The sequence below is a fragment of the Martes martes genome, assembly GCF_963455335.1.
Source record: "Martes martes genome assembly, chromosome: 18".
In the NCBI taxonomy this organism is placed as follows: Eukaryota; Metazoa; Chordata; class Mammalia; order Carnivora; family Mustelidae; genus Martes; species Martes martes.
Genome location: NC_137906.1, coordinates 28,892,399 through 28,917,807, shown reverse-complemented (window position 1 = coordinate 28,917,807; position 25,409 = coordinate 28,892,399). Strand labels below are relative to the sequence as shown.

At 51.2% G+C, this 25,409-nt stretch overlaps 1 protein-coding gene across 1 annotated transcript in view; it reads left to right on the top strand.

The window, feature by feature from the left end:
* Positions 1-25,409, top strand: part of ABCC1 (ATP binding cassette subfamily C member 1 (ABCC1 blood group)) — a 127,497-nt gene that overhangs the window by 76,105 nt on the left and 25,983 nt on the right. Inside the window, exons 12-19 of the mRNA XM_080830949.1 lie at positions 316-519; positions 7,806-7,952; positions 9,596-9,683; positions 11,322-11,397; positions 13,569-13,695; positions 16,469-16,645; positions 18,355-18,522; positions 20,732-20,915. Coding sequence (XP_080687075.1) covers positions 316-519; positions 7,806-7,952; positions 9,596-9,683; positions 11,322-11,397; positions 13,569-13,695; positions 16,469-16,645; positions 18,355-18,522; positions 20,732-20,915 — 1,171 coding nt within the window. The remainder of the gene's footprint in view (positions 1-315; positions 520-7,805; positions 7,953-9,595; positions 9,684-11,321; positions 11,398-13,568; positions 13,696-16,468; positions 16,646-18,354; positions 18,523-20,731; positions 20,916-25,409) is intronic.

The window sequence follows — 25,409 nt, the reverse complement described above, 5'->3', positions numbered from 1 at the left end:
AAAAAAACCCCAGCATTGTTATCTCTCTTGTGTTTGGGTCAGCAGAGTAGGGTCCCTGCCCTCCTTCCCTGGACACCGCAGGGTTGTTCTTGTTTCTACTTTTCAAATCTAAGGTGTCTTCATCAGTGTCCCATTTAACGCCATCCAAAGCAGCTTCTTCCCTCGGTAAAGGAGTCCTTTGTGCTCTCAGCGTCAAAAGGAGGAGGATTCATAGGGATTTTGGGGTCGGCTATTGTACCCTTCTGAAGGCCCCCTTCTCCCGTGGGGCCAGAAGGGGGTCCCCCGCTGTGGTGTCAACCACTCTTGTCTCTGAAGGTGGCCCACATGAAGAGCAAAGACAATCGGATTAAGCTGATGAATGAGATTCTCAACGGGATCAAAGTGCTCAAGCTTTACGCCTGGGAACTGGCCTTCAAGGACCAGGTGCTGGCCATCAGGCAGGAGGAGCTGAAGGTGCTCAAGAAATCGGCCTACCTGGCAGCCGTGGGAACTTTCACCTGGGTCTGCACACCTTTCCTGGTGAGTGAAGCCACATGCACCCTTGCCCACCTCACGGGGGCGGGGTTTGGTTGTGTTTTCATGCCCGAACGTGTTCAAAAAGGTCACGGGTTCAGCAAGGCCTGGTCCTGCCACTCCTTGGATGAATGGCCACCTCCCCCCCTCCCCTACTTCATTGTCTTCCCAGCTCTTGGTAGCTGCCAGCCCAGGGGTCCTCAGAAGCAGCCAGTTCTAGGAGCTGCTGGTTTATAGGTTCATGATGAGATAAGACGTTTGTGCCAGAATATCAAGCAGATCTCTCTGCGTCCTTGTTAGAAAAACATGCGGGCAGAACTACGCTGTGCCCTCGGTGTCACAGCCAGGTGACAGCACTGTGTCAGCATCTGCTCCATTGCCGACCAGTCAAGAGCCCAGGATTTGGCAGGTGCCAGACATGCTCTGAGATGTACTTATTGTCTGTCTGTCCCTCCACGAGAAGGGCAGCTCTGGGAAGGGGAAGGCAGGGATTTTGTCTTCTCTGTGCACTGCTGTACCCACAGTGCCTAAAATAACCCATCGTAGGTGCTCAACAAATACTTGTCATTCGTTGTTTAAAAAAAAAAAAAAATTGAAACCATACAGAAATTCATCAAATGAAAAGTATATTGTCTTCTTTTCCATCTGTTCCCTTTCTCCAGAGTGTTTGAGAAACACTGGCAAAAAGCAGGATTGAGTGAGCTTTTTCTACCAAGGACCAACTAGCGAACATCATAGACATTCTGGGCATAGCCTCTCTGCTGCTATCTCTTCTTTTTCTCTTTTCTTTTTTTTAAGATTTTTATTTATTTATTTGACACAGAGAGAGATCACAAGTAGGCAGGCGGAGAGAGGGGGAAGCAGGCTCCCCGCTGAGCAGAGAGCCCGATGCGGGGCTCGATCCCAGGACTCTGAGATCATGACGAGCCGAAGGCAGAGGCTTAACCCACTGAGCCACCCAGGCGCACCTCTGCTGCCTCTCTTCTTTCCTGCCAGTGTGGCCATCCGTAATAAGACACATGAACAGGCGTGGCTACGTTCCTCTAAAAATTTCTTATAGATACTGAAATTTGAGTTGCACATAAGCTTCCTGTGTCATATATTATTTTGATTTAAAAAATTATCTATGTCTGGGCGCCTGGGTGGCTCAGTGGGTTAAAGCCTCTGCCTTCAGCTCAGGTCATGATCCCAGGGTCCTGGGATCGAGCCCCGCATCGGGCTCTCTGCTCGGCAGGGAGCCTGCTTCTCCCTCTCTCTCTGCCTGCCTCTCTGCCTACTTGTGATCTCTGTCTGTGAAATAAATAAATAAAATCTTTAAAAAAAATTATCTATGTCTGTTAAAGTATTCTAAACCCATGGGCCAGATATAAACAGGTGTGGACCCCTGGCTTAGAGTTGGGGTGCCTGTTGAACTTGACTGCGAGCTCTTGGTGTGACCCGAAGCCAGTCAGTCCGCCTCCCTGCCTCTGGGTTCTTGCGTATGGAACTTGGAAGGGCTGGGCCACGGGGGTGTCACACAGGCCTCTGCCTGCCCCCCGCTCCCATCCCCGCACTAGATGTCCACAACGCATCATGGGGTTCTCTCCCACTGAGTTCTTTTCGGGCCACCCTCCCGGTGACCAATGTCAGCAGACTGGAGCTGCCACACGAAGTGACCTCTTTTAGCCAGTCTGGGACTTCGAGTTCTCTTAGATCCTTTCCGGCTCACATATGCCAGCATTCGTGGCTGGAGGGTTCTGCCAGCTCGTTCTTTGAGAACACTCTGCTCTTCCCAGCTTTCCCCAGATCTCTGATGGCTTTCTTTGATTTTTAGAAGTAAAAAGCATCAGAAGACTGGGTGATAGTTATGTAGGGTGTTCATTTGATTATTTTCCTTTAAACTCTTAAATAGTCTCAGTGTGTTTATAACTGTTAACTGTTCTTCTTTGTATGATACATTTTATTTTAAAAAGGACAATGTATTCCCTGGTAAAATAGTTGAAGCTGTTCCGACAGGTCTAGGACAGGGTTTCTCAACCTCAGCACTGTTGCCATTTGGGACCCGATAATTCTTTGTGGGGTGGAGGGGCCCTGTCCTGCTCATTGTAGGGGTGTTCAGCAGCATGTCTGGACTCAACCCAGCAGAGGCCAAGTGGCACCTCTTCCCCCCTCCCCACCTCCCAGTTGGGACAATCAGAGGTGTCTCCAGACACTGCTATGTGTCCTGGTGGTTGAGAACCGCAGGTGTGTCTCCGTCTTCAGACTTCGGTCACCTAGCTTCTCTCTCTACCAGTTTCTTCTGCGTATTTCTAGGGAAAGCCTGTGCGTGCAGCAGCATAGCGGTGACTGTCCATCATAAATGTAACTAAACTTACATATTTCTTTTCCTTAGCTTGACACGCATGATGGTAAGTCATACAGAAATCCAGAACATTTTGAGTTGCATTTCTTTCATAGGAAAAAGCTCTGCAGCCATAGGGAGAAACTGACAGGGTTCAGTACTTGGGTTGTATTACACTTGGGGTGGGCGAAACTTCCCATAACCCCTGGCTCTTCTGACCGAGCATCCAGTTTCTAGCTTGTCTTCACTTAACATCTCCTGCCCTAGTCTCCATCAAGAGATGCGTAAAAGCGCAACTGGCTTTCTTGATCTTGAATTTGCCGCTCAGTATAGTGTTGGGGGGGGTGTGGGGGGGGTAACGGGCTTCCAGAGATGGAGTTTGTTAAGCTCTTTGGCATGAAACAGATGAGCCTGGGTGTCAGTTGGAGACCTTGGCCCTGGCCGAGACACTGAAGCCTCTGACTACATTAGGATAAAATATGTAGCCTTTGGTTCCCTTGAAAGGTGTTTGCATGTTCTTTCCACTGGCGAATTCCTACGCTTCAAGGGTGATGAGGTGTTTACCCACCGGAAGGTGTGATGGAAGACAGAGGCCTGAGGAGGTCAGACAAGAGTGGGGATGCCATTTTGGTGGGATTGATGGGATTGTTTTTCTGAAATACAGAGCCTGGCATCTATCATGTACACTTAATGCGCTTTCTAAAATAGTATCCCCAGGCAGCCATCAATATTTAGCATTTTGAGTCTTGGAAGATTTGGGAGCTTCTCTTTTTCTATTTACCCTTATCACTCTTTGTTAGGATAGTTATCATTCTGTATGGTAATTACCCCTTGTGTATTTCTTTGCTGATCAGATCATACGGGGACCTTATCTTTTCTTTTTTTCTCGGCTTGCATTCCTAGAACTGGACTTGACAAATGGTGCACATTCAGTAAATGTAATGTAGGGAAATAACTGTATGAGTAAAAGTTTTGAATAAACTGTGTTAGTCAGGAACTGTGGTGCAATTGGCAGAAACTTTGCTCAAGTTGACTAGATTGAAAACGAAAGTGGGATTTTTGAGTCACAAGACTGTAAAGTGTGAGAAATTGCTGGTTTTGAGCATGACTGGGGTTTCAGTCAAGGCTGGATCCAGGTGTTCTGGAGGGAGTGACAGTCCCCCACCCCCACCCCACCTGTCTCTCAGCTCTGCATTCTCCATGGTGTTTTCTTTTGTCAGGGAGCTGCTCACCACATAATTACAGTTTGTCCTGTCATCTGAGTAACCCCTATGGGGAGAGGACCCATTAGCCCATTTTCCCATTAGTCTCGGCAGAGCTGTGGGACTGGGTCTCACTGTGGCATTGCAGTTGGCCACGTGCTTATCCCTGAATCGCTGGGGCCAAGGAGATAGGATGCTTGGATGGATGAGAGTTGTGTGGCTTCTGTGGGAGCTTGGGGTGGGACCTGAGCAATTCGTTTATGGCCGAAGCTCATTGAGATAAAAGGGTATTGTTACCAGAAATGGGAGTGGATATTGAGCAGACTGAATGAACAGATGTCCTACACAAAGAGACATCAGGTTTTTCAGGAGTTGGGCTGGAGTAGATGGTTCATTTCTTTGCCACATTTCTCAGTGTGGAGGCACTATTAGCTCCTGGAGTGGGACACTCGTTTTTCATCGTTTGGAGAAGCTTTTTACATCCTTGACTCTCACCCATCACAAAGCTGTGGCAGACCCCAGGCCCCCTTCTTTACACTGACCCCACTCATCTCCACCCACGCCCAAATACCCATTCTGAAGAGAATTCACTTAATACCTGTTTCCTAGACCGTGAGTCTCAGGAACGCCAGGCCTGTCTTACTCTTCAACACACAGGGCTGGTACACAGTAGGTGCTCAGGTAATCGTTGATGAAGAATGGCCTCCACATCTGGAGAAGCCAGGGCCATGGCGCTGATGGGCCACGTGATGTTGTTCCCTCTCTACACATGCTCTGTGCTGTCAGCAGCTGCCCTGATGATGGTGTTGAGGGGGCTGGTGTGTTCTGGTGGCAAGATGCCTACAGCCTGATTTTCCCCACTGCTGAGGAGACACCTCTGAATGTGTTCTCTTCTGCCCCCATGCACATCCAGCCCCTACCCAGCCATCTGTTTATCTGTCCATCTGTCATTCATCCCTCCACAAACATTCACTGAGGATCTGGCCATGGTCCAGCAGCTAGTACAGACAGAAATCACTTCCCCCGTGGAGTGGTCATGCCTTCTAATTGGGAGAGACAGGTGATCGACAGTAGACATCATAAATACGCTGTATAGTGTACAGTTAGTTGTAAGTGCTATGGAAAAGAAAAAGATTGAGGCTGGGGCAGAATAGGTAGGGCTTACAGTTTTAAATAGGATGGTTAAAGGCGTCACTGAGGAGGTGACTTGAGTAAGGGCCCACTGGGGAGTGGGAGGAGCACGTGCAAAGACCCTTTGGCAGGACAGTGCCCACCCAACAGAGGCCAGTGGGGCTGGAACAGGAGCTGGGGGGAGGATGGTAGGAGAGGAAAGGAAGAGATTTTACAAACCAGATAGGCCCTGGGGCTGGAGTCAAGACTTTGGCTTCTGTGCAGAGTCAAATGGACTGACTTTAGAGAGGTGGGTTTTTTGTTCTTATTATTTTTAGTGAGCTATAATTTACCATTTTAAAGTGTACAACCCAGTGGTGTTTAATATATTCACAAGGTTGTGCAACCACCAACACTATCTAATTCCGGAACAGTCCCATCATCCCAGAAGGAACCCCTATAGCCATTGATGGTCACTCCCCATTCTCCCAGCCCAGGCACACTCATCTGCTTTCTGTCCCTGTGGATTTGCCTGTTCGGGATATATCCTTTAAGTCGGAATCACCCAATACGTGGGCTTTACGTGTTCTGGCTTCTGTTTCACTGAGCATCATGTTTACAGGGGTCATCTCTGTCATAGCAGGTGTCTGTGCTTCCTTTTTAATGGCTGAATACTATTCCTTTGTGTGGAGATACTTGGAGTGTTCTGAGTAAGAACACCTTCGGATGAGAGGCTGGTGCGTCACCCGGCTTGTTAATGTCAGAGCCAGAAAGGAACCAGCTCTACCCCGCAGCGCCTTGCTCTTGGGACCCAGTTAATAGATTCTCTGGAAGAATGGACCAAGGAGTTTGGACTGAGTCCTGTAGCCAGAAATGAAAACAACTGCCATGTATTACATTTTACTGAGCCCCGGGCAGTATGTTAAGCACTTCGCAGAAGTGCCTGATTTCTTGCTGCCAACCGCCCTGCGATGGTGTATTCGGACTCGCATTTTGTAGAGAGGAAAGCAGAAGCTTGCTTGGAGAGGGGAGATGATGTGTCCAGGCTCCTACAGCAAAGCTGTTGGTTTTGATTTTTAAGCTACGTTACCTTCCAGTAGGTAGTAAGGAAACGAGGAGGCCGTGACCCCTGTGCTATGGCCCTGCGCGGGGCCACAGCCACACCGGAGGCAGGGCTCCAGTGCCAGATCCCAACTTCTGGACATTCTGCTCTGAGCTCAGAAAGGTGAGACCTGAGCAGTTTATTTCCTGCAGAGAAAGCCTTTAATGGCTCTGGGATCCTGGGGCTAATTTGGGGGGCGGGGACTGGTGTGCATCTGTTGAGGTCCAGGGTTGTCCAGATGGCTTCTGATAGCATGTTCTGGGCAATCTTGTGGGATGCCTGCCATTAGCCCCGCCTGGCGACACCTGGCCCTTGTCTGTCCCCAGCGGTATAGGAGAGGCACAGGAGTCCACCCGTTGATCTCCTACCTCCCTCCCAAGCGGAGCAGCCTGGCCCTGGATTATTGAGACTGTCCTTCCTTTCTCCTGGCAAGGGAGATGAGGAGCCATTGTCTCAAACATCAGAACCCAAGTTCCGGTCGGCTGGGAGCCTGGGTGGTTAAGTCCCAGGAACCACCACAGGGCTTAATGCAAGTCTGACTTCGTGAGGAAGGGACTACCTTTGTGTGTTAGTTTTGCTTGCCCCTTTTTTTAAAAAAAAAATAGTTTATTTATTTGACAGAGATCACAAGTAGGCAGAGAGGCAGGCAGAGGGGAGGGGGGAAGCAGGCTCCCCACTGAGCAGAGAGCCTGATGTGGGGCTTGATCCCAGGACCCTGGGATCATGACCTGAGCCGAAGGCAGAGGCCTAATCCACTGAGCCATCCAGGCACCCCTGCTTGCCCTTTTTTTAAGTTTTATTTTTAATAATGTTCCTTTCCTGGGGCTATAAAATCATATATACTGTGAGCTGGAAGGAACTTTAAATAGTGCCATTAACCATTTGCCTCCAGCCCCGTTTCACAGATGAGATGTGAGGCATGGGGAGAGGAGGTAACTTGCCCAGGGTGTTCCTGTACGCCAGGGATTGTTCGAGGCCCTGAGGATACCTCTGTATAAAACCAAGTCCCTGTCTTTGCGGAGCTTCTGCCGTAGTCCAGGAGACAGACAGGACATGCACACGGTGGTGCTATAAAAGGTCGTGGTAGTTGCTGCGGAGAAAAATAAGCCAGGATAAAAAGGATAGAGAGCCAGAGCAGGGTTGTTTTGGGTGGAGGGGCAGGGCAGCCTCTCCAAAGGGTCGGAGGGAAGAACCAGGCCACCATCTGCATGGAAAGGTTGTTTCAAGCAGAGAAACTGCAGGGGCAAAGGCCCAGACGGATTACACTGGGTGGTGTTGAGGGATCCCCAGCATGTCTGTCCACTATGATCTGAAGGTTGGTGCGGAGGCCAGGACTTGGATCTCCCGGTTCCCCATTTATCTGGTACATTCTTTGAGTGTTTAGTGAGTGTCTGCTATGTGCTATACCCTGCCTTAGGCGTTTCCTGCTGCCTCCAGGGGCCTGTTGTGGGGCAGGGCCGGCTCAAACACACTGTGGGGGTCAGGGGGAGGACAGCTGCTCTTAGGGTTGTGTCTGTGATGCAGGGACACAAGTCAGTGCTGGACGCTCTGCTTACAGGTGGCCCTGTCTACATTTGCCGTCTACGTGACCATCGACAAGAACAACATCCTGGATGCCCAGAAAGCTTTCGTGTCCTTGGCCTTGTTCAACATCCTTCGATTTCCCCTGAATATTCTCCCCATGGTCATCAGCAGCATCGTGCAGGTACAGGCGAGGCTGGAAGGACCTGTGGGAGGGGGGTTCTGGGGAAAGGAAGTAAAAGGGCCTACAGATCCCGCTCCATACAGCTCCCTCTGCATCACCCGTCCCACCGTGCCCAGTCGGCTGGACGAGGCTCACACCGGTGGCTTTCATGCTGTTTTGGTCATGCCCCACAGAAAAGAATACGTTACTTATTGACGAGGAGCTCACACTTGAACGTACAACACAAATACTGCATGCATCCAGGCTTCCCCAAGCTCCGTGAGGTTCTGAAATACTTACTCCTGTTCCGAGGTGGTCTGTTCCTCTCTGCTCTGTCGTACTCTACTTTTTCAAAACTGCGTTTCTTGACTTACTAAACTGATTTCACAACCCACTGATAGACCTCAACCCACTGCTGGAAAAACCCTAATCTAGATCCTGCAGAAATCCAAAAGTCCATGGCAGTGACTCTATAAGGTGAGGAAACTGTCCACTCGGTCACACTTTCACTCCATGTGAAGACTCTATAAGGTGAGGAAACTGTCCACTCGGTCACACTTTCACTCCATGTGAAGCGCCTGCGCTTTCCAACTGGAGGGATGTTTTCGTCGTCTTCTCCCCAGCATTTGAACGCATTCATACTGAAAACCCAATTATCAGCCACACGGGCAAATGAACCTTAAGATCTGGTTGTACAACTCTGGTTAAAAAAATAATTAAGCAAATAAAACCCCTTTTTATTTTGAAAAATTGCAAATGTACACAGACCTAGGGCGAGAATAAACAGTGTAACAAACTCCATGTAGCATTTACCCAGGTTGGACATTTTGCCACACTTGGCTCATGGAATCCTTTTTCTCTCTTCCCCTTTCCTGCTTCCTTTCTTCCTTTCCTTGCCGAAGAATTCTTTTTCTTCCTTCCTTTGTTTTTTTAAGATTTTTTTTTTAATTTTTAAGTAATGTCCACATCCAACTTGGGGCTTAGACTCATCACCCCAAGATCAAGAGTCACGTGCTCCACCAGTGCAGCCAGTCCGACACCCCTGAAGAATTTTAAAGCAAATCCCAGACCTCTTGACATTTCACCTGTAAATATTTGAACGTGCATTTCTTCTGTTCAGTGGTTTTTGTGTTTTTGTTTTTTGGGGGGTTTTTTTTTGGCTTCAGTTTATTTGTAGGAGGTAGAATGGATAAATAACATTGTGTAAACTTAAGGCGTATCCAGTGAATGACCACAGGAGTGTTTGCTGACACCTCTAGCACATTGTTCGTTTTCTTATTCTGTCGGGAACCGTGGAGACGCTATCTCTTAGCTCGCAGCGTGTGGATGGCGATCACTCAGCAGTAGGGCTCCCGGGCTTCCTTCTCCCGTGGTGGCGAGCTTGTACCCCTGCGTGTGGCTATTGTTTCTGAAGTCCCTTGTCTTCCAGGACAATCTCCCTGCCCTCTTTTTTCATACCTGTGATGGGCTTTGGAAGGAAAACAAACAAGAACCCAAACCTGTCGCGTGTCTCATTCTAAGGGACACTCATATGAAACACGAAGCCGCCAGAGATGAGGGAGGATGTGGGCCCTCGACACCCAGGGGAAACCTCCAACAGCTAGCCTTGGTCGGTTTTTTTGCAAAAATGCTTTTAAAAATAACTGCAGTTGCTTTCTGTGTAGGCGAGTGTCTCCCTCAAACGCCTCCGGATCTTCCTGTCTCACGAGGAGCTGGAGCCCGACAGTATCCAGCGAAGGACGGTCAAAGATGGTGTGTGTGCCTTCGGTCCCTCTGTGCCCTGAAGGCTCCCCTCGGGTTGGCTGTGAGGCCCCAGGGAACAGGAGCTCTGCGGAGCCAGGTGGCCGTCAGGGCCTTATCTTGCACATCCCAGGCCGGTGAACTTCAACTTCTGTTTTCTTGGTGCTTTCGCTAAGAGGCAGCCCCCGGGGTGGGGCCTCCCACCCAGAGGCCCGTTTCGGGGCTCAGATCTTGACTCTGTTCTGGCCAGATGGGCAGGTGCGTCAGGGACACTGGAGGCTAACCAGCTCCAACCCACCAGCTCTGTGTACCTGGGCAGATCAGTTGTCCGCTCTAAGCCTCAGTCTCCCTATCTGGGTAATGGGAATGAAGGTATCTTTCTTTGTCAGGGTGTTATGTGGATTTTTATTGGTAGACTTTTTTCTTTGCATACCACAGGGCTGAGCTTTGGGACCGCCCACGGAGGTTTCAGGTTCCTGGAGCTCCTCCCAGCACCCTGCAGGTGTCCTGTTGGAAAGCCCCCAGGCCACCCGGTGCAGTAGCACCCCCTTCCTAGGCTGCTTGACTTTTTGAGACGCTTATCCACACTCCATGGGTGCCAGACGGGGCACCTTGGCAGCTCTTAGCCCTGTCTGGTGGTTTTCTAGCTTGTCTGACTCAAGTGACTTTTCTTAAATTACTTAAATAGCACCTTCCCATTTCCTCCTTGTTCTGTGGGTGTGGGTGAGGGAGGGAAGGTCAGGTTAACCAGTAACTGCCTCCTACGGGAGGTTTTTGTTTCTTTGGCGAGCAGGGGAATTTCTCTCTCTCTTTGATAGCTTCAAAACACGCCCATTTTATCTCTAGGTGGTTTTAAGGAGGCTCTTAATGAAGAGTCAGAACTTGTTTTTTTAAGCGAGGAACGAGGAACGTGAGGTAGAAGGAGAGGAAGGGGAGGGAAAGTAAATAAAGACAGAGGAGCCTGGAGCTTAGAATCCAGAGCCACTGTTGTCGGTAGAATGCGGGGATTTGTCTAATCTTTCTTCCCTCCCTCATTCCCGCCCCCCCCCCCCCCCCCCCCGCCTGTTTCACAGCTTGCTTTTTCACAGTGTGACTGGTTTTTCAGAAAGACTGACCTGTTGTGATGTGAGCCGGGCAGCAGGGAGAGGGGGTGCAGGGAGAGGTGTTAGGAGACAGCCCTACAAGCCAAGTGTCTTGGCCCAGGACCCCCCTTTGAATGAAAAGGGAGGGCGAGGGTGTGGTGAGGGCCAAGGGCCAGCCTGATGGAGAGAACTGCTTGTTCCCCATTGACCCTGCCTTCTGCTTTGCTCCCCAGCCAGAGTTGCCCGGTCCTCCCAAGGTGGGGTGAGAGAGGCCCTGGAGCCTTGAGTAAACCCCAAGGGGTCCTCCTGCCTCTGCCAGATGGGCATCTGGGTGGCACAACCTCCTGGCATTCAGGGCAGAGCCCTGTTGTGGTTTCTGTCCGCTTTGTGGGTCTGGTTGGGGTTCTTTAGAAACCGGGAATGATGTAACAAGATAATGCCCGAGTGCAGGTGTCTAACATCTGGCCCTGAACTAAAAAAGATTAGAGGAAGAGAGCTTCCTGCTGACGCTCAGTTTCGAACTTCTGTCCTTGCCTTTGCCTGACATACTGTTGCTGGTGCTTTTCAGGCGGGAGCGCAAACAGCATCACCGTGAAGAATGCCACGTTCACTTGGGCCAGGAGTGACCCTCCGACACTAAGTGGGTAAGCCAGGATGTAGAGAGAGCTACGAGGCTGTGGTCAAATGTAGGTTGGAATTCCAGCCATACTCTCGCTCCGTGACACTGAATTGGTTGCCTTTCTGAGCCTCAGTTTACCCACTGGGAAATAGGTCAAGTCATACCTTCTTGGGGGAGCAGGTGAGAGTATGCTGGCACACAGTGTTCCCTTGGATTATAAATGACAGAAATGCTACATAGGTAGGCTTAGGCAACAAATGGAAATTTGGGGGTTGTATCACTGAGAGCCACATTCAGGTACAGTATGATCCAGGGACTCAGTGTCATCAGGATCTTCTCCATCTTGTCTTTTTTCAGTTTCCCTTTGTGCTGTTTTCTTCTCAAGCTGCCTCTTCCTTCATGATGGCAAATAGCCCTCACTGGCCAGGAGTGTACCCCTTAAGCTGGACTGGAGACCCACCTGCCTCTTATTGGTCTAAATTGGGTCATGTGCCCCTCTTTGAGCCAATCACATGCCAGGAGAGACAGAGCACTCCGATTGGCCAGGCTGGGTCAGAGGCAGTGATGCTGCAGGTGGTGGCGGACAGGCCTGTGTCTGCTGAAAGGAATTCTTTGCAGCAGGGATTTGCTGTTGGGATGGAATTGCTCTTAAGGTCCACGGCTGCCTGAGTCACCCTTTCTTGCCATTTCCCAGTCTGAGACCCTCCCACCACTCAACCCTTATTTTCCAAAGTGCGCAGTGTCCGGGGAGTTGACCTGGTTCCCCAGGCCACTGGTCAGGGGCCTCTTACTCCTTTCTGCCTTGCTCGGTGGCTCTTTGAGGCTTCCCCAGAGGAGTCCCCAAAACACAGGGATGGAAGGGACCTTTTTAGGGACCACATTTATCCCCCTGGCCCCTTAACAATTACCCCCTCCCTGGGTAGCCAAATTATTGTTGTGTATTAACTCAGAAAGAGGGGACAGACTCTTTAGAGAAAAGAATCTTTGTAACACCGCCCTTGCAAATGCCCAGTGGGATGGTGTGCTTGGGAAGTTCTTCCTTATGTCTAACTTAACCCCTGCCTGCTTCAATTTTAGCTTTTCTCTTTTGTTTCTTTCTCTCTTGTCTTTTTGTTCTAATCACCCCCATCCCTCCGCCCTTGAATTCCCAAAACCTTTCCCAATGCAAACCTTTCCTCTCCTCAGCTGCAACAATATTCCATTCCCACCTGGACAGTCACAGCTGCCTCACTGGGCTTCGCGTTCTGTTTTGGTCCCATCATCCGTTCCCCCTCAGCCCAGGAACAAAAGCATATTCGGTGGAACCGTGCAGCACTTTCAGAAGCACTAACCAGTCGGTGACCGTGGAACGTAACAGCATTTCCACTAAGAGGTTGAATCATAATAGCATCCACTGAAAAGCATAGCCAAAGGAAGGAAACCCAAAGAGGCCCTGGGCTCGGGGTGCCTGCCCCTCCCTGGGTGCGTGGAATTAGCCCCGACGTGGCAGCAAGCGACGGCCCCATGTCCTCGGACAGGCAGTCTTGCTGGCGGAGCGTTGAGCTTGTTGTACTTGGCACTGCCGTCTTTGAGAGGGTGATTTCTCTAGAGACCCGTTTCTCACTCAGTCATCTTCCTCAGGGCCTGAGGCTTCAGACCCCGAGGCTCCCATCCACGAGGTGTGAGCGTCTTAGCACCGCGAACTGTGACATCTTCGGGTGTGGCTGCCCCTTGCCACCTCTTCAGGATACCAGCCTTACTCCCCGCTGCCTCGTCCTGCCTGGTGGGCGTGTGGGTCCCTGACCACACCTGTTCTTTCACACCTTCGGGCCTTCTCTCCCAGTTCACAGGTTTCTGTGTCTGGTGCTGCTTCCTTTTCCCTCAGAGTTCACACTGAGGTGTCTGTCCCTCTGGGCACCTGCATTGGCTCCCTTATTGTGACCTGATCCCCCCACCCCAGGTGTCTCCCACTGCCTCTGCTTCTCTGAGACACATCTGGATCCCAGCAGCTGTCTGGAGCCTCACACACCTCGGCCCCCTGAGACTGGTCACTGAGTTTAGTTTAGCGGGGGAAATGGCGGGAGTAATTTCCAGACTTTCAGGGCTCATGACAGCCCTGCCTTCTGCCTCTCTCCGCTCAGGGTACATCCAGCTGTGCTGGGTCACCACCTGTTCAGGTGAGGGCGAGGCTGAGGCAGAGCCTTTGTGTCATTTCAGCATCACCTTCTCCATTCCGGAAGGTTCCTTGGTGGCTGTGGTGGGCCAGGTGGGCTGTGGAAAATCATCTCTGCTCTCAGCACTCCTGGCCGAGATGGACAAGGTGGAGGGATACGTGGCTGTCAAGGTAGGACGAGGACCGGGTGGGTGGGGGGCCGCGGGGGCGCTGCCGGCCTGAGGGGAAGGACGAGCGGGGTGCTGTGTTTTGTTTCATGACGGCCCTTGTGTAGGAAGTGAGAGCAGCGAGGAACTCCCTCTGTCTCTCCCATTCTCTCTGCCCTTCTCTCTGGCCCCTTGGAAGGCGAGAATTGATGCCACTAATTTGCTGCTGCATCCCAGCACCGAGACTAGTGCGCAGCAAGTAGTAGGCGCTCAATAAACACTGAGTAAATACACAGATGCTCCCTGGTCCACTCGTGGTCACTCGTTCTCTCCCCATCTGTGGCACTCAGTGTGCATCTCGTGGTCTCTCTTAAAGTGTGTCTTTCTGGCTTGTTCTTCCTGTGCGTGGATCTCTTTTTGTATCTGTGTTTTATAAATGTAGCAAAACTTAAAATGTTTTGTGTCTTTGGGACAGTTTGAAAGGCTGCTTTAGTGAACAGTTGAGTCTCTTTGGCAATCAAGAGCCTTGTCTTATGCATGTGGCTTATTCCCCATGGAGGACTTCCTGGTATGGAAAGCTTGCCTCCAAGTTTTGTTGATCCAGCCTTTCCTGGAGCGTGGTCTACAGCAAGGTCACCTTGCAGTTTGGGTAATAGACAGTTCTGGGCTCCTGCAAGCTTGGGAGATACAGCAAACTCAGATTCCCTCCCTCTCAGAGACTCAAGTATTCATAAAGTAAAGGCTCTGAGAAGTCCCGCAGGGAGAGGAAAACTTATTTAACTTCGGTTAACCCAGTGTGTCCCAGAGGTATTTGCCCGTACCCTTCCTCATCTGTTCAACAGTTGTTTGCCTCCCCAGAAATAATGTCTCCTAGAATCTGCTCTTTGGAATGCTGGTTTATGGAGTTGTTCTTATTTCAAGCAGAATCCTTTCTTTGTTTACGTGAGGCCCTTTAGCCCAGCATGCGTTAGTAGAGAAGTACACGTTAATAACTGTTGGATCTAAACTGGTGACACTTAGCTGTTATTTTAAGAAATGTGCCATCACTGTTTTCAAGTACACGTTACTAAAGTGAGATTAATGAACAGTGAGGCCTCGCTTGACTGAAGAAAACTCCGAACCATCCACATTGTGTTGTTTCGTTAATGAGTTTTTACCCACACAGCACTGTTGACCTTGCTGGCTGGATGGTTTTCTGCTCTGGGGGCTGTGCTGTTCCTTGTAGGACGTTTAGAGCATCTCTGACCTCTACCCACTAAATGCTGGTAACAGCCTTCAGTTGTGACAACCAAGAGAGTCTAGACGTCACATGTCCCCTGGAGAGCAGAATTGCCCCCAGTTGAGAACTGCTGTTTTATTTATTTATTTATTTATTTTTTAAAAAAGATTATTTATTTATTTGACAGAGAGAGATCACAAATAGGCAGAGAGGTAGGCAGAGAAGGGGGAAGAAGCAGACTCCCTGCCGAGCAGAGAGCCCAATGCGGGGCTAGATCCCAGGACCCTGAGATCATGACCTGAGCCAAAGGCAGAGGCTTAACCCACTGAGCCACTCAGGCGTCCCGAGAACTGCTGTTTTAAAGTCAAAAGCCTTTACATACAAAAATGCTGGATCTAAGAGTTGAGGGAGGGTTCACTGAGGATTTGGTATGATGGGCTGACAGATTTCTAACTGGTTGTTTTGCCCTGCTAAGGAGCATTCTAGAAATGTGCTTGAAATACTGATTTTTTCCAAATAATTTTTATTGGGTGGGGCGTGTGCACACCATGTCTGAATGATCTGGGCTCTGTGGTGAGGCTTTGTGACTTTTTGGCCTCTTGTAAGTTATGGTATTAGAGTCAGCAGTTCAGTTATTTGAGAATGAAGATTGAGGTTAGGGACATCTGGGTCCCACTCCCAACCTTGTCCCCCTAGAATCCCCTTAGGTAAGAATCTTCACTTGTTCCTCTTTCCCTCCCAGTAAAGCCCGCTCTCCTCACCAGGACCCCTGGCCTGGTGTGACCGGACCCCTGGTCTCCTGCTCGTTCCTCCCACCACATTCCCGTCACACTGGCCTTCCTGGTCCTGGGACGCACCAGGTTCTTCTCGCCACTGGTCCTTTTTGCCCGTGCTGCTCCCTCTGACGGGATGCTCTTCTGCCTCGTGTTTGTCACGCCGGCGTGTCCTCACCTGTCCATCCTCATTTAAAACTTCCTTCCTGAAATACATGAAGCAGATGCCCTCCCTGGCCCTCACTCTCATGACATTCTTTGCAGTTGATCACGTGGGAATGAACACTACACTTTGAAACAAATGATTTTGATTCTGAAGTCCTTGCCTGCATGTCATTGGGGAATTCCCCCAAGGGATTCTTCCCTGGTGACCGAAGCTAGGTCACCCTCTTTAAAGGACTTCTTGAAGGACTCCTGCGTTTTCCTCTCTTAGCATTTACCGTAACTGTAATCAAATGGTCATTTTTGTAATCATGTCAGGAACTTCTTATTCTTGAGAAGCAGGAGTTTTGTGTGCTGCTGGAGGCACTCAGTGAAATACTTAGTAAACGTAAAACAATAACCTCACCAATGTGGATTTGTACTCTTGAATTCCTGATATTAGAGTCCGTGTCTGACCTAGCATGGGGTCTGATCCCAGCTCTGGCATCCAAGGCTGTCGTGACTCCGTTTCCCCCCTGCTGAAACAGTGGGTGTGATGAAAGTATCTTGGGAAGTAGGGCCCCCCTGGTGGGTGGGCTGGCTGACTGCCGTCTTATTAACCAAGGCTGTCTGTCTGTTTGCTACCTTCTGTCTGCACCTCCCAGGGCTCAGTGGCCTACGTCCCCCAGCAGGCCTGGATTCAGAATGATTCTCTCCAAGAAAACATCCTTTTCGGCCGCCAGCTACAGGAACGGTATTATAAGGCCGTCATTGAAGCCTGTGCCCTCCTCCCAGATCTGGAAATCCTGCCCAGCGGGGACCGGACAGAGATTGGTGAGAAGGTCAGTACGGCTGCAGCATGTTCCCTGTAGCAGCCACAGAATTTTAGGGGCTGATGTTAAATCCTTACTCTCCCATTTGTGGGCATGCGAGTTGACCAAGGGTGGCTGATCCACGCTGGGCTCAGCTGGGCAGCTCCGCTCCACAGTACAGGCCCGCTGAGCTCCGTTCCAGGCTGTGGGCTTGGCTGGGGTCTGCCCCACACGTCTTCCTGCAGGGGGAAGCTCTTCTCATGGTGACTGCAGAAGCCCAAAAGAACAACAACAACAAAGCCCAAACCGCACCCCCACACACAGTGTCCTGTAAAACATGGTTGTTTTCACCTGCTTGAACTGAAAGATAAGGGACCCTGAAGTGCGTGACCGTGAAGTGAACTGCTACCCTAGCAGCCACGTGACCACAGAGTCACATGACAGAGGGCACGCTACAAGGGGGAGGGGTATCAGTGATTCAGAGGGCCACAGTCCCCTACAAAACAAGGGTAGTAGTAAAAATAATTATATAGTAGCTAATGTTCAGCGTTTACTGTGTGCTAGGTCCTGTGGTAAACATTTCATATGCTTTCCCTCTCTACAGCAAGCCCATGAGATGGGATTTACTGTTACTTCCATTTCATGGTTAAGGAGGAAGAGGCATAGAAGGGCTAAGTGACCTGTCTGAGGCCCTTCCTACCTCAGGGCCTTTGCACAGGCTTTCCCTCACCCAGCGAGCCTGTTCCAGCGCTCTGGTGGTTATCTGGTATGCTTGGGGAGTACAGATGTTCCACAGCAGCACCAAGGAGCTTTCCTGACTCCTTAGTTAGTTACAAGAGGGTGGCTCCACCAGCTTCCTTAGTTGCTAAATGATTTCTTTTATTTGAGGGAAACCTACAGCTCCTTGGAAAGAAAAAAACAACTGTTAGCAGGACTCTTTGGGTTTGCAGTTAGCAGAGGAGCCTGGGCTAGTTGTTGTTTTAACCCAAGTGTCTTCTTCTGTCCCTTGGAGACTTCTGATTCTCCCTGCCTGGGTCCCAGTACCAAAATACAGAGTGAGAGAATATGATTGGGTCTGGTGTCTGCCCCTGGGCCGAAGAGCTGTGGCCAGAGAGGCAATCCAGGAGAACCCTGGCTGCCAGGACCCCAGCTCGGTGCCTAGGGAGGGCGGTCATCTGTCAGGAGAGACTGGGCAGTTAATCAGTGGGGGGGTCCCATTTGATTCCCCAGCCACATATGGAAGGGACATTTGGTAGGCTGTTGCCGGAGAGAGGTCTGGGACTGCTGCTGTGTGCTCCATGGAGTGCTCCCGTGTGAACTTGAAAGCAGTGCCCTTCCTCCTGGAGAGTAGGGCTGGGTTTTGGCACTCCCAGAGTGCAGCCTGCCTCAGTTCTGTGTGGTTTCCAGTGAGTGATAGATCAGAGCAAGCTCACAGAAGTGTCCACTATTAACTCTAATAGCGGCAGCAGCAGTAGGGTCAGTACCGCGTCTCCTGGTGCCTTCCTTGTAGCCCCCCATCGTTTGCGGCCGCCAGCCAGCCTTTGCTGAATTGCCACTCTGTGCTGGGTGTCCGCTCAGCAGCTCGCAGAGGCTAGACCCCATGGCAGTCCTTGAACCCAGGTAATATAGATAGGATCTCATGCCACCGGCCCGGGTCTGCTGCGTCCTGAGTGGGGATCCCCGTCTGCAGGTCGCAAGGCTCCCCGGGAACCCCACCGTTCTGCTGTGTCTCTCCCCAGGGTGTGAACCTGTCTGGGGGCCAGAAGCAGCGCGTGAGCCTGGCCCGGGCCGTGTACTGTGACTCTGACATCTACCTCTTTGATGACCCCCTGTCAGCAGTGGATGCTCACGTGGGAAAACACATATTTGAAAACGTGATTGGTCCCAAGGGGATGCTGAGGAACAAGGTATCTGCTAAAGGGGCAGGGCTCGGGTATCTGGCCGTCTCACATCTTCACTTAAGTCAGAATGTTTCCCCTTGGGGAATCCTTCACTTCTCACTTTCCAGGATTTTCTTTTTTAAATTGGACTTAAGAACACATTTCTTTTCTTTTTTTTTTTTTTTTTTAAAGATTTTATTTATTTATTTGACAGACAGAGATCACAAGTAGGTAGAGAGGCAGGCAGAGAGAGAGGGAGAAGCAGGCTCCCTGCTGAGCAGAGAGCCCGATGTGGGGCTCGATCCTAGGACCCTGGGATCATGACCTGAGCCGAAGGCAGAGGCTTTAACCCACTGAGCCACCCAGGTGCCCCAAGAACACATTTCTAATACTTCCCTTGAATACCTTCCCGGGACAGCCTCCTTGCTTTGTCTTTGTAACGGGATGTCCTTGACACTGACTTGCGGTCCTTGTCTCCATGTGGCCAACGGAGGCCCCTCTTCCTGATTTAATTACAGGGCTGGCCTCACAGAGGGAAATCCCTTCCCCTCTGAGTGAGCAGGCAGCCCCCCATTCCCTGCTGAGGTGGCTGTGGGCTGAGGGACAGAAGTTGGGGGCACAAAAACTGCTTTAGCACCGTAACGTGACAGGAAATGGGTCTTCTTGTAATTCCAAAAATGCGAGAAAAACACACAAGCAATTGTGCACAATCCCACTTCATAGAGATTTTCTTCTTTTCAAGTCTTAGAAGGTTGTTTGTTTTTTTTTTTAACTTTTTTTTGTTAAGATTTTATATATTTATTTGACAGAGCAGGAGAGGGAGCACGAGCAGGGGAAACGGGACAGGGAGAAGCAGGTCTCCTGTTGAGCAGGGAACTGGATGTGGGGCTCGATCCCAGAGCCCTGGGATCTTGACCTGAGCCAAAAGCAGACGCTTAATGACTGAGCCACCCAGGTGCCCCCAAGTCTTAGAAGGTTTCATATCATGCATATATGTGTAGTAAGCAACGTGCCGCTTAACCTATTGTAAGCATTCCCATATATATACCCCCCAAAATTCTGTATAAATGTAATTTTTAAAGAAATTTTTGGGGCGCCTGGGTGGCTCAGTGGGTTAAAGCCTCTGCCTTCAGCTCAGGTCATGATCCCAGGGTTCTGGGATCCAGCCCCGCATCGGGCTCTTTTCTCAGCAGGGAGCCTGCTTCCTGCCCGGCCCCCTCTGCCTGCCTCTCTGCCTACTTGTGATCTCTCTGTCAAATAAATAAATAAATAAAATCTTTAAAAGAAATTTTTTTTGTTATCAGAATGATACATGCCCATGGTAACAAAATCAAAGAGTATGAGAATATATGTAAAGGGCGGGGGGCTGTCCCTCCCTTCTCCAGCACTCTAGTTCTTGCTTCGAGAGCAGAGGTCAGCAGTTTGGTTTGCTTCCTGATTTTGGACCACCCTTGAGCTAAGAAAGGTCTTCACATTTTTCAGTGGTTGGGACAAAATCTGAAGAAAAATAGTCTTTTGAAACCTCTGAAAATGAAAATGGCATTGAACTGAAATGCCGGTGTCCGTACAGTGAAGGAAAGCTTCACTGGGACACGGCCAGGCCATCTCTCCCGTCTTGCACGCGGCCGCCTTCCCACTGCGGCAGCATAGCCCGGTTGTTCCCGTCGCGACTAGAGGCTCCAGAAAGCCAATCGTATTTACCATTTGGCCCTTTAAGGAAAAGTTGGTCAACTCATGCAGTTTGCTGAGTGTTCTTCCCAACCTTGACTTAATTGGATAAAATACACACGCGTGTACGAATTTTGTAGCACCTTTTTTGGGGGGTGCTTACTTTAAATAAGCTATTGCATGTGAATTGTTTTGTATCGGCTTCATTCTTTTATTTATCCACAGTGCCTTCCCCTCATCCTTCAAATTGTTGTCCACAGATCAGCTTCTCCATCACCCTTGTTAAAATTGCAACCCCTGCCCTCAGCCCGTCCCCTTTGCTTCGTGCGACACCCAGCACCCACTTTGTCGTACATCTCTCCATCCTTTCTCCCCGACCATGGAGTGTGAGGCCGGGGGCCCGTTTCCCTCCCCACTGCCCCCCACCTCCTGGCAGGCATGGGTTGAATGAAGGCACCCACAGATCGGGGCGCCCCAGGCGCTCAGACTCAAGCTGGGCCGGCGAGGTGTTGGGGGATGCCTGTTGTGCCCGGGCGCTGACCCCCGCCGGTCCCCGCTCTACCCGCAGACACGGCTCCTTGTCACGCACAGCATCAGCTACCTGCCTCAGGTGGATGTCATCATCGTCATGATCGGCGGCAAGATCTCGGAGATGGGCTCCTACCAGGAGCTGCTGGCCCGGGACGGCGCCTTCGCCGAGTTCCTGCGCACGTACGCCAGCAGCGAGCAGGAGCAGGCTGAGCAGGATGAAGGTAGGGTGCCGGGGTGCCTCGCTGGGCCCCCCACTGCCTCCCGGAGGTTCCCTCAGCCCCCCTCCAGCTCGCCTCGCCAGCCCCTTCAGGAGCTCTGAGGAAGGATCATCTTTCGGCCCTCGGGGCTGACTTGAGAGAGGGGGTCCCAGTGCCCTATGGCTGCGGCGGCGGACGTGGGCCCGGGTCCTCATCCTTCGCTGAGAGGTGGCTTTGGGGCTGCCGAGCTTCAGGTTCTCGTGGCAGGAATGGGGACAGTGATAATTACAGTCCTCCTGGCTCTCAAGAGGCTGTGGGAAGCGGTGACATGTGTGGCATTCAGAACAGATGCTGGGGCCGGGGGGGACACGTGGTGGCTGAGCGAGTGTGTGGGCTGGCAGTTGGTGAGACTGGATTCGAGTCCCACTGCTCCTTTTACCAGGGTCCTCCAGACCCTTCTGAGCCTCAGTTTCCTCACTGATAAAGCAGCATAATAACAGGACAACCTCCTGGCATTTGGTGGAGAGTTAACGTGCTGGATGTGTTCCATCGAGCCTTGGGCACGGTGCCCAGCACAGAATGTTCTATGCACGACAGCTGCTGTCATTATGGGAGGAGTGCCCATCATTTACCCCCCACGCACTTGGCACCGGCCAGGTCACCGCAGACCTGCCCACCCCCAGCCGCACCCCGTGCGCTCTCCAGAGCCAGCGCTCGGAAAGCCGGGGCCTCGCCCTGTCCTCATGTGGAGGCTTCTCTGGCGAGACTTCTAAGAATCTTTTCTCTCTTCTCAGTTGGCTTAAAATTCAGGGGCTTGGTTGGCAACCTTCAGGCTGCCCTGTGTGTTCCTCAGACTGGAGGCTCAGAGGTTCCTTCTTTCTTCTCGGAGCTCTGACCCTACAGAGAGGGGGGAGGTCATCTGACACCTTTTCTACTTTGCCTTCAGTTGTCGCTGAGAGAGGTCATGGGTCCTGCCCTGACCTCCCGCTTCCCAGAGCTCATGACAGACTCCTCGAGCCTCCGAGGCATGTTCCTTTCATACTCCATCCCTAGGCAGGTCTGCGGCTATCCCCAGGGGCAGGGCTGCCGGTGTTCTGGAAGCATCTGCGATGAGAAGCTAACACACAGCCAGTGCTTGCTGAGGGCTAGCTGGGGCTCCTGTTCTCTGCGAGAGTTACCTCCTTGATGCCTTCCAGGAACTCAGGAAGGAGTAGAATTGTTACTCCCAGCTCCCTGGTGAGGAAGCTGAGGCTTAGGGAAGCTGGTCCCTTCTCTGCCAGGGACAGCCAGGTTCCCGTCTCTGTGAATGGGCCTGGTTGCTGAGAAAGAGCCATTTACGGTTCATCAGTAGAGTCATTGAGCCAAATTTCAAATTTACTGAGCATCTACTGTGTGTCAGATGCTTGTGTTCTTTGCCTAGGGCTGCTGTGACAAGGTAGCACAGACCGCGTGTCTCACACAACAGAAATGTAATCTCCCACAGTCCTGGAGGCTGGAAGCCCAAGACCTGGGTGTTGGCAGGATTGGTTCTTTCTGAGGCTCGGAGGGAGAGTCCGTTCCATGCCCCTCCCCTGGCTTCTGCGGGCCTGTGGGCAGTCTCCGGCCTCCGCTGGCCTGCGGAGGCATCACCCCCAGGATCTGCTTCGTCTGCACGCAGGGTTTCCTGTGCGGGAGTCTGTCTCTGAATTTCCCCTTTTCCTCATGACACCAGTTATGTGGGATTAGCCCCGTGGCCATTGACCTCCTTTCAACTAATTACACCTGCAGATAACCTGTTTCCAAATGCAATCACGTTCTGAGATACTGGGCACTTCGGGCTTCAACTAGGAACTTGGGACAGGGGTGCAGTCCAGCCCGTGATAGTTTCAGGGAGACAGAAGTGAACGCCACCTAGACAAATCCCTGTCCTCACGGAGCGTAGAATCTGGTGGGAGAGAGGGGGAAGAACGAACCACGGAAGCACTTTCATAGAGCGTGAAGTGCCGTAAAGAAAAAAACTGCGGAGGATGAGCTGGGGGCTGAGGGGTTGGCACGAGGCAGCCCAGGGGGCTGGTCAGAGAAGCCCTTTCTGAGGAGGGGACAGTGGCCTGGAAAGGAGCCAGCAAGGAGAACGTCTGGGGAACAGTGTTCTGACATCGGGAACAGCAGGTGTACAGGCCTCAGGCCTGGTGTGAGGTCAGTTTGTTGAAGGAAAGAAAAAGAGGCCAGTGTGGCCAGACCGTGGTGGGCAGGGGACTGCGGGGGGGAGGTGGGCCTTCAGGGTGAGGTGTTTGGTTTGGGTTTTGGTCTCCATGCAGTGAGAAGCTGAACGTCAGAGACAGGGAGCAGCTTGTCCAAGGACTCACGGTGGCTGCTGGTGGGGTCGGGAGTCTAAGCTTCAGTCTTCTGCTCCTTCCTTCAGTGGGCTCCGTTGTCTGCCCGGGGTGGGGGTGGGGGCCTCATTCATTCCTCTGCTCTGGTTTGCTGCGGGGGTCCTAGTGGTTTGTACTAAGTGCTTTATTGAGATAGAGGTCACAGAACACACAATCCACACATTTAAAGCGTTGCGTGATTTTTGGTGTGTTCAGTATTGTACAACATCACCAGAATCACCTTCAGAACATTCTTGTCGCTCCTCCGGGGAACTTCGTAGCCGTTAGCCATCCCTGCGCATTTTCTCCTGGCCCCCCACACATCCTAGGCACCCACGCATCTCTCCCTAGGTTTGTCTGTTCTGGAATTTTCACATAAATGGACTTCTCACATAAATGGACTTCTAGACTGTGTGGTGCTCTGTGCCTGGCTTCCTTCCCTCCAGGTGAGGTTCTCGTGGCTCACCTGTGAGGTAGCGCGTCTGTGTCTCATGTCGTTCTGTTGCTGGGGGCCTACCGTGCCACATTTTGTTCTTTCATTCATCGGTTGATGACTGTTGGAGTCATTTCCGGTTGTGGCTGGTACAAATTGTGCTGCCACGAACGCTGGTGGTCTTAAAAGCAAAGCATCTCTTTTTGCCAGTGTGAAGCAAGAGGTTTCTTCGGCTTTTCATTCCTGATCGGAATGAGTTCCTGCATGTCTGTGCTTTCGTGCCTGGGGAGTTCTGCCTTAAGTCTTAACCTCCTTCCTTCCTGTTGCAGAGTTGACGCCTTCTGATGGTCAAGCCGAGGTCGTGCCGGGGAGGGCAACCTCAGAAGCACTGTACCTTACAGGCTTGCTTCGGTTGGGTGAAAATGACCCCGTGTGCTTTCTCAAGCGACACGTCTGCGTTCAGCTGAATCTTTCCTCCCAGAATGTGTGGTCTGTCTCCCTTCTAGTCTGGTGCCCAGGGAGCGTCCTTAAACCCTGTTGACCACAGATGATTTCCCTCCCTTCCCTTCCTCTGCCGTTGCCAGCAGACCCAAAGCAATTGGTGCAGAACCACAGGTTGCTGCCAGTGCCTTTCCCTCCCTCCTTTTTTTTCCTTTGGCCACGTCAGCACTTAATTTGGCAACGAAAATGCCGTCCACCACCCTTGCACTGCCATGGAGTCGTTTTCCCAATCCAGCCACACACAGCCTTGCACACGAGCCCTCCACCTGTGGGTCTGAACCCACACTAGGCAGCCCCTTCTCACTCCAGCTCTCTCGTGAGGCCCCCCACGATACGGCTTGGCATCAGGGTCCACTCTTGTTCTGCTGTAGCCGACCGACTCCCAAGAGCCAATGACCTTGGATTTGTTTGAACCACATTTTTGGCTTCTCCTAAAGGGAAACTTTTTTTTTTTTTTCCTTGTTGGATTAATCAGGTCTTTTTTAGAACACCCAGGCTGAAGGGGGAGAGTGTTTGGTTTGGGGGGACTGTTTCCCCACCCAGGTAGGGAAGAGCAGATATACCAGGAAATAAGCCTAGGATGGGGAGATACTGACCCCTCCCCAGGCCATACTTATTACTCTGATGGGTCAGAAACTTTTTTTTTTTTTTTTGTCTTTTTGTCTCTGTGGTTTTTTTTTTCCCCCAGGTGGCAAAGAGTGTTACATATTGACTCATTATCCTTTGTACTCAGAAGGTGAAGAACATTTATTTCTATTTACTCTGGTTTCTTTATTAGGAACTTAAAGTCTGGAGCAGTGGTTTTGATCGGGGTACATTTTTGCCTCCTGGGACACGTGGCAATGTCTGGAGACATTTTTGGTTGTGACCACTGGGGTGCAGGGGTGGGGTGGACTGCTGGCACGTAGAGGGTAGAGACCAGAGATGCTGCTAAGCAGCCTACCATGCACAGCACCCACTCCCCGCCCCCACCAGAAAACAGAGCATCCGTAGTGCCAAGGCTGAGAACGCTGCCATGCCCCGGTCTCGCGGTGTCCCGGTGCTTCCCTGTGGTCTGGGGAGAAGGACTATTACTCTGACAGTGTGCCCACTTCTCAGACCTGTGCTCGATTCATCTCTCAAGCTCGTGACTGATTTTCTCTGTCTTTCAGATCTTTGCTGAAAGATTTTTTTTCTTTTTTTACTGATCATAAAATCAGCCCGTGCTCGCTTTAGACAGTTGGAAACTGCAGA